Genomic DNA, 14,110 nt, shown 5'->3' with positions numbered 1-14,110 from the left:
ACACATACTTATACACAGTGAGCTTGTTAGAAAGTCTCTATATACACCCTTTCTAAAAATCATAACTTTTGTTGAGCTCATCAGAGAGCTGAGGTTGCAAGGCAAACAAGTAGCCTGAAATCCAAGGACAAACCCTTCTAAGCAGAGTTTGGATGCAAGCACTGGCTTACCAGCGGAGGGTAGGAAGAGGAGGAAGAGATGTTAGATACCATCTATGTGCTGACAACCCCCAAATTTGTATCCCCAGCTAGAATCTTACCTCTGAATTTTAGAGTCATTCAAACAACTGCCTATTTGACATTTCCACTTGGATTTCTATGTATAAAACTGACCCCAATCCTTTTTTTAAAATCAGTCCTTCTATACTCTATCTCAGTTAATAGTAATTTGTTTCTTTCAGTTGCTCAAGCCAAAAATGTTGAAATCACCTAACTTTTTTCTTTTCTCACATATCACAACCAATTCTCGGGAAACCTTATGGTTCAACCTTCAAAATATATCCAGAATTTCTACTTTTTATCCTTTGTTCATCCCAGTTCAAAACATAAGAATTCTGCAATAGCAGGAAGTTCCCTTGTTTTCTACTGCGCACCCTTCGGTCTATTTTCAATATGGTCTCCTGACTGCTCTTGTTAAAATATAAGTCAGATTATGTCCTGTCTCTACTCAAAATCCTCTGATAGAGTAGAGAATTGGGAAAATGTTGCTCCTACCCTAGGAATAAGGGAAGGTGCATGAACTAAAGAAATCATAAGCATTCCTGGCCTGAGGTGGTGCAGTGGAGAAAGCATCAATCTTAGCACTGAGGTCGCTGGTTCATGGCCCTGGGCTTGCCTGGTCCAGGCACATACAACAAGCAATCAACCAAAGAACAGCTCAAGTGAAGCAACTATGAGCTGATACTTCTCACTTCCTGTCTCTCTATTCTTTCTCTGTAAAATTGATGAAAAAAAATCTTTAAAAAATAAATAAAAAGTCATAACCATAACTTTTCTTGAACCATCAGACTTCTAAGGTCACAGGGCAATGAAGTAGCCTAAAATCCAAAGAAAGACAGACCTTTCCAAGGAGAGAGGAAATGTAAGCACTGGCTTATCTGTGGTAAAACACAGGAGGATGAGACATCAGGCACCACCCAAGTAGAAAAATGAGAGGGTATAGAAATATTTGAAAAAATAAAGGTGGAAATTTTTCTAAAAATTATGAAAGACAGAAAGCCATAAACCTAAGATGCTAGAGAGCCCAAAGCAGTATGAATACAAATATACACACACACACACACACATATATATACTTATATACATATCTCTATATATACACATATATACATATCTATCTATCTATATGTGTAAATATCCTATGGGTTCCTCATCCCCTTCAGATTAAAGGCCAAGTCTTCATTACTGCAAAAAACTCTATTTGATTTTATTTTTGTTCCTCCACTACTCTCTCCTTACCTCATTCTAGCCCCTCTAGCCACCCTGTTCTTCTAAAACTGGGCACACTCTCACCTCCCCACTTTTCACTCATCCTTTCCACCAACCTTATACCCACAAAGCTTTCTCCCTTGTCTTCTGTGGGAAGACAGCAAAAACAGTTGTCCCTATCTGTATCTCTAGCCCTTTGCAATGCGACTTTGCAGCTCCTTCATCAAGAGGTCAAGTCTGTCTCTTCCTTTTATAAATCTGGACTTGTCTTGTGACTTGCTGTGAACAACAAAATGTAACAGAAGTAACGTGCCAGCTTTGAGGCCAGGCCTCGGAAGGCCCTATGGCACTTCCACTTTCTCTCGGATCCCTGCACACCATGAGAGCAAGTCCAGGCTAACTTCCTAGAGGAGAAGACATTATATGTGGCAGAGTCAAGCTGTCCCAACAGAGACCCCATTCAGTCACGAGAGCCCAGTCAAGATCAGGAAAGCCAGATAGCAGCTATCCAGCAGCAGACAACAGACAACAGGTGCATGAGTGAGCCCTACAGGGAAAAGCCACGCCTAACTCAGACCAAAACAACTATCCAGAAGACCAGCTCATGAGCAAACAAATGTTTGTTTTAAGCCACTGAGTTTTGGGAGTTTGTTATACGTATATAAGCTGATGACTGATACACCTCTTTGAAAGTCTTTGCTTAAATGTCAGCTTCTTACCGAAGCATACACTCTCCAGTGTGTTTCAGTGGCAACCCATCAGCATTCACAATGCCCTTTTTCCCATTTTTCCTATAGCACTTACCACCTTCTAACATACAGTGTCATTTACTATTTATTATGTTCATTATTTATTGTTATTTCCCCCACTAGAATGTAAGCACAGAAGGGCAGGGATGTTTGTCTTTTTTGTACTATGATGTATCCTAAGCACCTAAAATGCTACTAAGTATGCATATGGGCCCTCAATAAATATTTGAGAAATAAAATAAAGAAATATTTTTCATAAGAATATGGAAAGTTAACAACTACATTAAATTTTTAGGTCTATCTTGATATCCTTATCCTTTCAGGTCTATTTTGATAAAAATGAGTACTATAATTGCTATTTAAAAGCATCAACTACCAAATGTTGTAAGTATCTTATAAGATATACAGTGAAAACTTACATAATCTCTACTTTGAGAAAAAATAAGAATAGGAAAAAACCCTCTAGTTAGAATATGTTTATATGTAAATGTAATAAAAGAAAATATTAATATTTGGAACAATCAACATTACAAGGATGTCTAGGGAAAGCCCTTACAGACATTTTTCACTAATTAAAAATTACATCATGACCATTTTAGACATTTGGATATTACTAATTGTTACCTGGCATTTGTGTACAAAAAGGAACATTACCATTACTGCAAAGATTAGTAAGAACTGTCTAAGTTATATGACATATAAGACTTTGGGGTTATTAAAAAATACTTGCAATTCATACTGTCTTAAATTATGTTTCTACAGAACTCTTAAATATATGAATTTTAAAAATTGATAAGTGGCAAAACAAATGATTAATTAGCAAACTAAGTTAATTCTATGTCATAGGTTTTTAAATAAATTAAAATAAAACATGCTTTAAAAATATTCAAAATGCAACTTACTTGCTTTGCAAAATATAGTAACAATCAATGTATAAATTAACTTCCCCCCACCAAAAGTGAGGGGTGGGGGGGAAAGGCAGACAGACTCTCACATGTGTCCAACCAGGATCCACCGGCATGCCCACCAGAGGGCGATGCTTGGCCCCTCTGGGGTGCTGCTCTGCTACAATCAGAGCCATTCTCTCTGAGACGGAGGCCATGGAGCCAGCTTCAGTGCCCGGGTGTTGTTGTGAGTCGGGGGAGCAGAGAGAGAGATCAGCAGACGAAATCATCAAGGATTAGCAAAGGACCACCACTCGCTCAGGCAAATGGCCCCGAGTTCGCACCGTGTCCTAATTTTATTCACAAGACTTCAAAAAGCTTGTTTACTGAGAAATTGGTATAACATCAAGCATAACTTTTACTTAAAGATACATGGAGTACACCTGCATGATAGCTTAATAATAATATAATATCAAAAGGCATTAATTGCTATTGCTTCTATGGTTTCTACAACATTCCTCTCTTTATCTCAAGGGATAACTGTGAAAGGAACAGGTATCTTATGAGAATGTTTTACTGAGAAAAAGCCCAGCAACTGCCTTCAGTCACATAGACCTATTTCAGTGACCCGCCTTCAAGTCACAAAACAATTCTCTTGGCAAAACATGCTTTTCTTGTTGTTTGTGTTCCCATCCAAGGCCATGCAATGTGTTATTCCACTACACTCAGGCCAACTTTACTTCAATGGAGCCTTGGCTGCAGGAGGGGAAGAGAGAGATAGAGAGGAAGGAGAGGGGGGAGGGGGAAGAAGCAGATGGGCACTTCTCCTGTATGCCCTGGCCGGGAATCGAACCTGGGACTTCCACACGCCAGGCCGACTCTCTACTGCTGAGCCAACTGGCCAGGGCCCTAACTTCCTTTAAATGTATATTATTACATTTTTCTTACACTGATTATTTCTTTCACTAAATAGGACTATCAAATGTCATGGTGACATAACTACGGTACCGCATTCAATATTTTCCATCAGTCAGTGATGCTACTGTGGTTTTGCCTCAAGGCACTGAACTCTGTTCCTGTTCTGTGTTCCTTTGCAGGGTCTCTACATCTCCCCCTTTGTTGTTTGAGCTGTCTAATAATGGTTCAAACCTTCCATAGGTTCGGGAGGACATCTTTCTACAGGTGGCAGTGGTTGCAGTGGAGGTGAAGGGCAAGCATAGAGAAACAGGTTTTCAGGGGTCACAGGCATGCCTCCATTTTGCAAAACGTCTTCAGCACACCAGGTTAGACAAAGCTCCCCAGGTGATGTCAAGTGCTCCCTGAGTGCTTGGGAGAGTTAGGTCTCCTCCTCTTTTTCAGGTTCATCCCCGGAGGTGGATTCACTATCAGCTTTGGCATCTCTGGAACCGGGTTGCTTCCTAAGGGCTGATGTCAACTCATGATAAGGCTTCACATTCCTCACTGGTATCCAGAGGACCAGTTGATGACAAAATTGCAACATACTCTCACCCTCAGGTTAGCAATTTGACTGGATCCTGCCACTCAGGGCCAGCTAATACATCCTGATACAACATGAGAGGCTTAGGCCATTGCTCTGCTGGTAAAATGCCTCTCGGCTGCAGTAAGTCCAGATGAGGAAATGTTAAAAAGAGTAAGAGTAGGCCCTGGCCGGTTGGCTCAGTGGTAAAGCATCAGCCTGGCGTGCAGAAGTCCCGGGTTCGATTCCCGGCCAGGGCACACAGGAGAGGCGCCCATCTGCTTCTCCACCCCTCCCCCTCTCCTTCCTCTCTGTTTCTCTCTTCCCCTCCCGCAGCCAAGGCTCCATTGGAGCAAAGATGGCCCGGGAGCTGGGGATGGCTCCTTGGCCTCTGCCCCAGGCGCTTGAGTGGCTCTGGTCGCAACAGAGCGACGCCCCGGAGGGGCAGAGCATCGCCCCTGGTGGGCATGCCGGGTGGATCCTGGTCGGGCGCATGCGGGAGTCTGTCTGACTGTCTCTTCCCGTTTCCAGCTTCAGAAAAATACAAAAAAAAAAAAAAAAAAGAGTAAGAGTACAAAGAGCCTTATACAATTGTTCCTGTGGGGTGAGTCTCTCCTCCTGATTCCCCCTTTTTTGTTTGTGCAGTTGGTGCTTAAAAAGGCTATTGGCTCCTTCTGCAATATCTGTAAGTTTGGGTGAATTCTTCAAGCTCCTGAGATCCCCAAGAATGTCCCAATGTTCCTTTCTATTTTCCTTTCAAAAGTACCTCCAAACCTTGAACCTTTTATCATTAACACCATACAATTTCTGCCTTTTTGCAATCAGCAATTGTGTTCTCATAAGCCAATTTTAGGGTCAGCATCTTTTTTTTATTATTATTCATTTTTAGAGAGGAGAGAGAGAGACAAGAGAGAGAGAGAGAGAAAAGAGAGAGAGAAGGGGGGAGGAGCTGGAAGCATCAACTCCCATATGTGCCTTGACCAGGCAAGCTCAGGGTTTCGAACCGGCAACCTCAGCATTTCCAGGTCGACATTTTATCCACTGCGCCACCACAGGTCAGGCAGGGTCAGCATCTTTACTGCTTGTTCATTATCTACTTGTCGTGAGGTGGCAGTTTGCAGGCAATTAATGGAATTAATATAGGGTTTGTTAGGTTTCTGATGGATGCTTGCAAAAGAGTCCATAGGGGCCTTGGTATCTGGAATCCGAACCTAAGCCTTAAAAGCTGCTGTATAAACTTGAGAAAGGCAGCGCGGTTCATGTGGGCTGAGTCTGGGGAGTGTCATAAGCCCCGGCTCCTGTGAGCATATCAACACCAGCTGGACTCCCGCATTCAGATTCTCTACAGCTTGTGTCTGAGCTGCATCCTGGTATTCTTGTAGCCAGACACAGCACTGAGCAGTGGTGGTTACTGCTCTCATTAACCCCTTCCAGTCCCACGGGGTCATTTCAGATCCTGCCCCTGTAGCCTCTACAATTCCCTTGGTGAATGTACTCTGTAATCCATTTTCGGAGCCAGTGCCCCATTCACTCCCAGTTGTCAATGTACAGGCTCCCTTCTTTCCATATCAAGGACACTGTTGATGCACTACAATAAACAGCTTTGTGAGCTGCCTATCAGTGACCTGACATCCTGCTTTGCAGAGGCCATGGAGTTGGAGCTTATGGTTGCACTGGCTCAGGGGAGGGAATTTCAAACGCTACAGTGCAAAGGAAGGAGAAGGGGGAAAAAGGGGAATCCCAGTCTGATCCCTATTAATACTTTACTGCAGGCCCTGGCCAGTTGGCTCAGCAGTAGAGTGTTGGCCCGGCGTGTGGAAGTCCCGGGTTTGATTCCTGGTCAGGGCACACAGGAGAAGCACACATCTGCTTCTCCACCCTTCTCCCTCTCCTTTCTTTCTATCTCTCTCTTCCCCTCCAGCAGCTAAGGCTTCACTGTACCAATGTTGGCCCGGGTGCTGAGGACGGCTCCATGGCCTCCGCCTCAGGCGCTAGAATGGCTCTGGCCGCACCAGAGCAATGCCCCGGTGGGCAGAGCACCACATCCTGCTGGGCATGCCAGGTGGATCCTGGTTGGGTGTATGCAGGAGTCATTCTGACTGCCTCCCCGCTTCTAACTTTGGAAAAAAAAAAAAAAGAGACCTTACCGCAGATGTTTGGAGGCTATTCCTCCCTCATTGTGTCCCACTTACTGGGATGTGTCAGACGCCCTTTCCCTTTTCCAGGCTTTGGGAGGTCATTTCGTTCTTGTGCCCCACGATGGGCACCACTTGTCATGGTGACAATAACTACACGGAGACCACATGAAGTGTACTAAGGAACCTGGGGAGACCGCCTCACAATCTCCTATGTAGGTTTCATGAGACACCTTGACTCCCAGTCCTTACAGGTATTTACTGATACACACAAACAGAAGCAGGGATGAGAATAAAGAAGTCAGGAAGGGGAACTTCTTTAGAGCAGACAAAAGGGTAAGGGAAGTAGCTCACTTCTAAGATACCTACGCTGTCTACTGAATAACCAGAATTGTTAATTCTACCCCTATTGTGCTGTGTTCAGCACAGTACTGTGTGCAGTACTTTGGTCAGTAAAGCCACTGTGGCTTTTGCCTCAGGACACTGAACCCTGTCCCTGTTCTATGTTCCTATTCAGGGCCTCTACAATCAAATACATAAATATTTTCAAAGAGAGCATAAATTAATGTTTTCAAAAAATATAAAAAATTTTAATTTACCTTCGACTTGGCTCAGATTTAATGGCTTAATTGTTAAATAAACCATGGACCTCTGAGCTATTTGCATCCTGTATTGATGACTAATAATTTCACCATCTTCTTCTAAGAAAAAGCAACCTTTCGATTGTACACATTGCCACTCCTGAAATAAAGAAAAAAAATTTCTGCAAACAATGTTTACTAAATGTTTCCAGCATGCATAGCAATAAGGAGAAATTTGAGTAGGATATAAAAGAATTGTAAATAGAGCACTGACCTCCAGAAATTTGCAACTGTCATTGAGAAGTAAAAAAAAAGACATAATAAAATTCAATTATAACTGATAGTAGTATATAGTTAGAACAAAAAATGAATTATATAAGCAAAATAATATTGTAATTCCAGTTCCTAAAATGTGTCTGACACATTGCAGGTATTCAATAAATGTTTGATGAGGTAGGTGACACCCGTATAAACTGAGAGAGCAACCTATGAACTGTATCTTGAAGGATCATCAGAACTTAGATCATTGAAAGATGGGAAAAAACATAATGAAGAAAAAAATAAACTTCATGAGGAGGGGAGAAGTATTGGAACAAAGTAATAAACAATCAGGGGAGCAGTAGGAACAAAGTCGAGACTGCTAAAACTGGTATGTTGAAAGAAAATGTGATAGGTCTCTGTATTTAAAAGATAATGTACAAATGAAAATAAATGCTTCAAGTCTATGTACTACAAGAACACTGAATAAGTTTCATAGCTCTAGCAAAATACTGATAAATTTCAATTTTGAGAAAGACCTTCCTATAAAATTGACTACCATTTCTTGGTTTAGCCAAATCCTTTCTCCTAGTCCAAACTAATAAGTCTGTATGGGATCTCCTAACTAGAATGAAGTACAATTTGAAGACGGCATCTTATACAGAAAGTAAGGGATTCTGTATTGAAAGTACGAAAAATTGTGCCATTACCACAGATGTGTACAAAAATGCTTTTCACTTTATCAATGCTTTGCCTGCCTATAATGTAACACATATTTTCTATTCTATTCCTAATGACTTCCAAAAATATTAATGAGTTGTTAGTTACTTTACAGAGAATAATTTTGAAAAATTATCTGTAAAGACATTAAATAATAAGCTCAAGGCTTTAATAATATTAAGATAACTACTGAAAAGGTGTGCATTTGCTGTAGAATAACATAAAAATATTACTAAACCATTATAGAAAGACCTATGTGGAACTTAAAAGACAAGAACAAACAGAATTTACATTGAGATTGATTTCTCACTCATTTTTTTAAAAGGTGAAGATTTCCTAACATGTACTTACATAGAATTTTCTACTATATAAATCAGAATTATTTTCATATCACCAAATATATCTAAAGTTAGAAATTTTAAAAGTGCAATACAGATGATGTATTGTGGAATTGTGAACCTTAAATCTGTATAACTTTATTAACAATGTTACCAAATCTCTCCAATAAATTTGATTAAAAAAATTTTTTAAAGAAATTTAAAATAGGGGGAAATCCCCATAGTTCTACCAACCTAGTTTGATTTTTATGTGATATTTCCTAAAAAAAAAAAAAAACTTTTTTACATTCTAAATAACACTATTTTATGTTCTGCCTTTTTCATTTAATTCTACATCCAAAACATTTTGCTATTGAAAAAAAAGTACAGGCCCTGGCCGGTTGGCTCAGTGGTAGAGTGTCGGCCTGGCGTGCAAGAGTCCCGGGTTCAATTCCCGGCCAGGGCACACAGGAGAAGCGCCTATCTTCTTCTCCACCCCTCCCCCTCTCCTTCCTCTCTGTCTCTCTCTTCCCCTCACGCAGCCAAGGCTTCAGTGGAGCAAAGTTGGCCTGGGCGCTGAGGATGGCTCTGTGGCCTCTGCCTCAGATGCGAGAATGGCTCTGGTTGCAACAGAGCAATGCCCCAGATGGGCAGAGCATCACCCCCTGGTGGGCATGCCGGCGACAGAGCAAGGCCCCAGATGGGCAGAGTATCGCCCCCTGGAGGGCATACTGGGTGGATCTGGGTCGGGCGCATGCGCGAGTCTGTCTGCCTCCCCGTTTCCAACTTCAGAAAAATACAAAAAAAAAAAAAAAAGTACAAAGTTTGAGTACTCACACATGCTAATTTTGTAGTAATACCTACTACAAAGCTACAGTAATCAAAACAGTATGGTCTAGAATAAAGACAAATATATCGACCAATGGGATAGATTAGAGAGACCAGAAATAAACTCTCACATTTTTGGTCAAATGATTTTCAACAGGGTACCACAACCATTCAACAGGGAAAAAGACAGCATTTTCAACAACTAGAACTGGAAAAACTGATATCCATATGCAAAATAATTTATTTAAACCCTTACCTTAAATCGCATACAAAAAGTAATATCAAATGGACCGATGACCTAATTGTAATCACTAAAACTGTATAACTCTGAGAAGAAAACAGGGGGAAACCTTTATGACATTGACTTTGGCAATGATTTCTTGAATATGACACCAAAAGAACAAGCAATTTATATATATAAACTGGACTTCATCAAAATTAAAAACTTTTGTGCATCAAAGGACACAATCAACATGGTGAAAAGGTAATCCACGGGATAGGGAAAATACTTGCAAATCATACACTGGAAATTGGCACATATTAAAAACTCCTACAACTCAACAACAAAACAATTAAAAATGGTTATAGGACTTAAATAGGCATTTCTACAAAGAAGATACACAGATGGCCAATAAACACATGAAAAGATGCTCAACATTACATCATTAAGGAAATGCACATCAGAACCACAATAAAATACCACTTCATACCAACAAGGATGGCTATATAAAAACAAAAACAGAAAATAACAAGTGCTGACAAGGATGTGGAAAAATGGGTACCCTTTGTGCACTGCTGAGAGGAATGTAAAATGGTGAAGCCACTGTAAAAATTTTGGCAGATCCCCAAAATATTAAACATAGAATTAACATATAACCTAGCATTTCCACTGGGTATATACCCCAAAGAATTGAAAGCAGAGACTCAAACACTTAAAAATGGCTAAAATGGTAAATTTTGTCATGTACCTCTTAAGACAATAAAATAATTTTGCTAATACTCAAAATTTCAATTTAACTGTTTCTATAATTACCCATTGAGTTGGTATACAATTACTTATTTAACTATTTCTAAAATGTTGAGACATTTTGGTCATTTCCAATTTCTCATTGGTACAGGCAATACTAAAATAAATACTATTTTGTCTAAATGTTTATTTTCTAATAAATAATTTCTTTCAGAAGAACTTCTAGAAAAAAAAGGATGTATATTTTTAAGGCTAATGATATGTTTCCATATTGATTTGTAAAAGTGATGCTAATTTTATGTCTCCAATGGTGTATACTATAATAATTTTGCAATACCATAACTTGTTAAGTAGTGTTAACATTAAGAAAGTTGGGGCCTGTCTGACCAGGTGGTGGCGCAGGGACAGAATGTTGGACTGGGACACGGAAGACCCAGGTTCAAAACCTTGAGGTCTCCGGCCTGAGTGAAGGCCCGTCTGGCTTGAGCATGAGGTCACCGGCTTGAACATGGGATCACAGACATGACCCCATGGTCACTGGCTTGAACCCAAGGTCGCTGGCTTGAGCAAGGGGTCACTCATTCTACTGTAGCTCCCCAGTCAAGGCACATATGAGAAAGTAATCAATGAACAACTGAGGTGCCACAACAAAGAATTGATGCTTCTCATCTTTCTCCCTTCCTGTCTCTGTTTCTGTCTTTGTCTCTGTTACGAAAAAAAAAAAAAAAAAAAGTTGGGGCCTGATAGGTGGTGGCACAGTGGATAGAGTCAACCTGGAACACTAAAGTCCAAGGTTTGAAACTCAGAGGTCGCTGGCTTGAGCGAGGAATCATCAACACGATGCCAAGGTCACTGGCTTGAGCAAGGGGTCACCATCTTGGCTTGAGTCCCCAGTCAAGGTATGTATGAGAAACAATCAATAAACAACTAAAGTGATGCAGCTATGAGTTGATGTTTCTCAACTCTCTCCCATCTCTCTTAAAATAAAAAAAGTGAAAGTTGGGAGTGGGGGAAAGTGGAGGAAGGTATAGGGGGGATAAATGTTGATGGACGGAGACTTGACTTGGGGTGGGGAACACACAATACAGTGTACAGATGACGTGTTGTAGAATTGGGCACCTGAAACTTGTATAATTTTGTTGACCAGTGTTACGCCAGTAAATTCAATTAAAAAAAAAGTTAGGTGGTAGGGATGATGATCTCTTAAGCAAGGTGTAGGTATATATATTCATTATAGTATTCCATATATTTATGTATATGGTATTATAATGATTTTGCATTAATTTATATTAATGCAATAAAATGATGATAAAAATTGTATTGTAATAATTTCTCTGATTACTAGCAAGGCAGAACATTTCCCCATATTTATTATTTGTGTCTCCTTTTGTATAAACTGTTCATCCCCTATTCTTATAGCCCTATTGCAGACTTGGTATTTTTCTTATATATTTTAATATTTATACATTCTTTTAACTATTTTAGATATTAATCTCTTAAACTGAATTTTAAGTTATTGCTGAACTATTACTCAAGATGTCATTCAGTAATTAATCACATCCACTGTCGCACCTTTGGGGTATAAAAGATATGTGTACTTTTAATTCTCAGAAATTAAAATGTGACCTTAAGTTATTGGAATTCATCTTCATAAGTATATTGCTCATGACAGAAACAAGTCATTATATATGAGATTTCAACAACATCCCTATGAGGCAAGATAGGGTAGATATAAATTCGTCATTTTAATAAACAGAGCAATTGAGGTACTCAGAGGTTATTTCAGTTCAGTTTTTTACTATCAATTTGTATAAATATCAGGTCTGGTGTCTAAGACTTTTAGATCAATGCTTTTACTATTAGATCATGTTTACAAAAGAAAATATGCTCAGAGTACTAAATTCAAATATTTTATAACTCAATGAGGTTCAAACTTGGGCTTGAGCCAGAAGTTCAACTGTTAGCAATGAATAAGAGTATGTACAGACTTTCATTTAGCCTCCCTATAAATCTCTGGAATAGGAGTATCATATTCACTAACAACAGATGTGGACATTACCTCAAAGCCAATTGGCCTTAATATAATCAACATGACCTTGGATGATGAAGACTGCTACAGAGAAGAAAGGAAAAATACACTCATAACACATTTAGTTAAGTTACTCTTTGAGATACTTTGAATTAAGATTCTGACATCAAATGGAAAACATTTAAGATGTTTTCCTTTCAACCAATTTTGACTATAGCATTATCATATGGAAATTCATCCAATATATTTTATAAATATTTTTTTATATTTACCCATCTGGAATGGTAAGGGATACTAGTTTAGAATTACAGAATGTTAAAAGTAAAAGAAGACTGAAAAGCAATCCAGTGCAGACCTCTCTTTTTATTGATGTAAGTCTGAAAAATAAAGTGATAAGCTTGAGTTATAATTCTTGTTAACTGCAGGACTGGAACCCAAGTCTCCACACTTTCTCTCCAAACTATAAGCTAAACTCAAAATTATGTTCTTTTTCACATTTAAATATCTGCCATGGTTATTTTTAAAGCTAGAAATTAAAGAAACATCACATTTATCAGTTTTTATAATCTATATCAAAGTATTATCATTCAGAATTATTCATATATTGAAATATTAAGATAAAGAAATTTAGTTTTCTTACTAAAAAAATGTAGATTTTAGTAGCTGAAAAATTTTCTTAAATTTGTATTGTAATTATGGTCATAGCAACTGCCCCATCCCAATTAAAAAATGTTTAAATAAGCCCTGGCCAGTTAGTTCGGTTGGTTAGAGTATCATCCCAAAGCACACAGGTTGCCAATTCTATCTCCAGTCAGGGCACATGCAATAACAAACCTATGTTCCTGTCTTCCTCTCACACTCACTAAAATCAATAAATACATTTAAAAAAATGTATAAATAAAACTAAAAGTATTGTTCTTTGCCAGGTACACACATGGTGAACATAGTTTGTGGTATCTGGGAAACTCGAAGATGAAAGAATTCTACTGTGTGCTCCTGGTACTTCTATGCACAGTGCCATGAGCTGATAGAAGCGGCCTTTATAAAATTTAGCTGGGAAGAGAGTTAACCATTTTTATTAGAAGTCTTTCAAAATTTCCAGAAAATTCTACAGGTAGAAGGGAATTTATAAATTTCTTTGAAAAGACAGCCAATCAGAATGTATGGTTAATGAGGCTGGAGATTTTTAGGACAACAGTTGTTGTAAAACAGAAGAATGCCACATTTACATCAACCAAACTTCAAGTAGTAATCAGATTATTTTGAATACTAATAACATTAATAAAATAATCTGTATCTCTCCTGTTTAAAATTCTTAAAATCTGCCAGTTATTAAACACACAATGCTTATTTAACCAAAATTCCTTTCAAAACAAATACTTTCAATGACACAAAGCTTTTTTTCTAGGACCTAGATTAAAATGTTATAAATTAAAAGAAAAAAGTAGTAACAAATTGGATGGCTCATGCAAATAAATCAATTTGAAAGGATTATAGATTAAACTGAAAATTAGTATCGTAAGAAAAATGCAAAAGGTTTAGTTTTTAAAAAAATTTAGAATGATAGCCTGACCAGGTGATGGTGTAGTGCATAGCGCACTGGCCTGGGATGCAGAGGACCCAGGTTCAAAACCCCGAGGTCACTAGCTTGAGCTGAAGCTCATCTGGCTTGAGTGTGAAATCATAGACATGACCCCATGGTTGCTGTCTTGAGCCCTAGCTCGCTGCTTTGAGCAAG

General features: G+C 38.9%; 1 protein-coding gene across 3 annotated transcripts in view; it reads right to left on the bottom strand.

The window, feature by feature from the left end:
• The window catches only part of EFCAB7 (EF-hand calcium binding domain 7), a 46,877-nt gene that overhangs the window by 17,980 nt on the left and 14,787 nt on the right, over positions 1-14,110 (bottom strand). For 2 of the 3 annotated variants that reach the window (XM_066376459.1, XM_066376460.1), the window contains exon 7: positions 7,272-7,413. The exons of the other annotated variant lie outside the window; for it this stretch is intronic. In XM_066376459.1, the coding sequence (XP_066232556.1) occupies positions 7,272-7,413 (142 nt within the window). The remainder of the gene's footprint in view (positions 1-7,271; positions 7,414-14,110) is intronic. 3 annotated transcript variants of the gene reach the window in all.

Source organism: Saccopteryx leptura, chromosome 3 (genome assembly GCF_036850995.1).
Source record: "Saccopteryx leptura isolate mSacLep1 chromosome 3, mSacLep1_pri_phased_curated, whole genome shotgun sequence".
Lineage (NCBI taxonomy): Eukaryota > Metazoa > Chordata > Mammalia > Chiroptera > Emballonuridae > Saccopteryx > Saccopteryx leptura.
The sequence above is the reverse complement of the archived record's forward strand: the minus strand, read 5'-3'. Positions and strand labels throughout refer to the sequence as shown.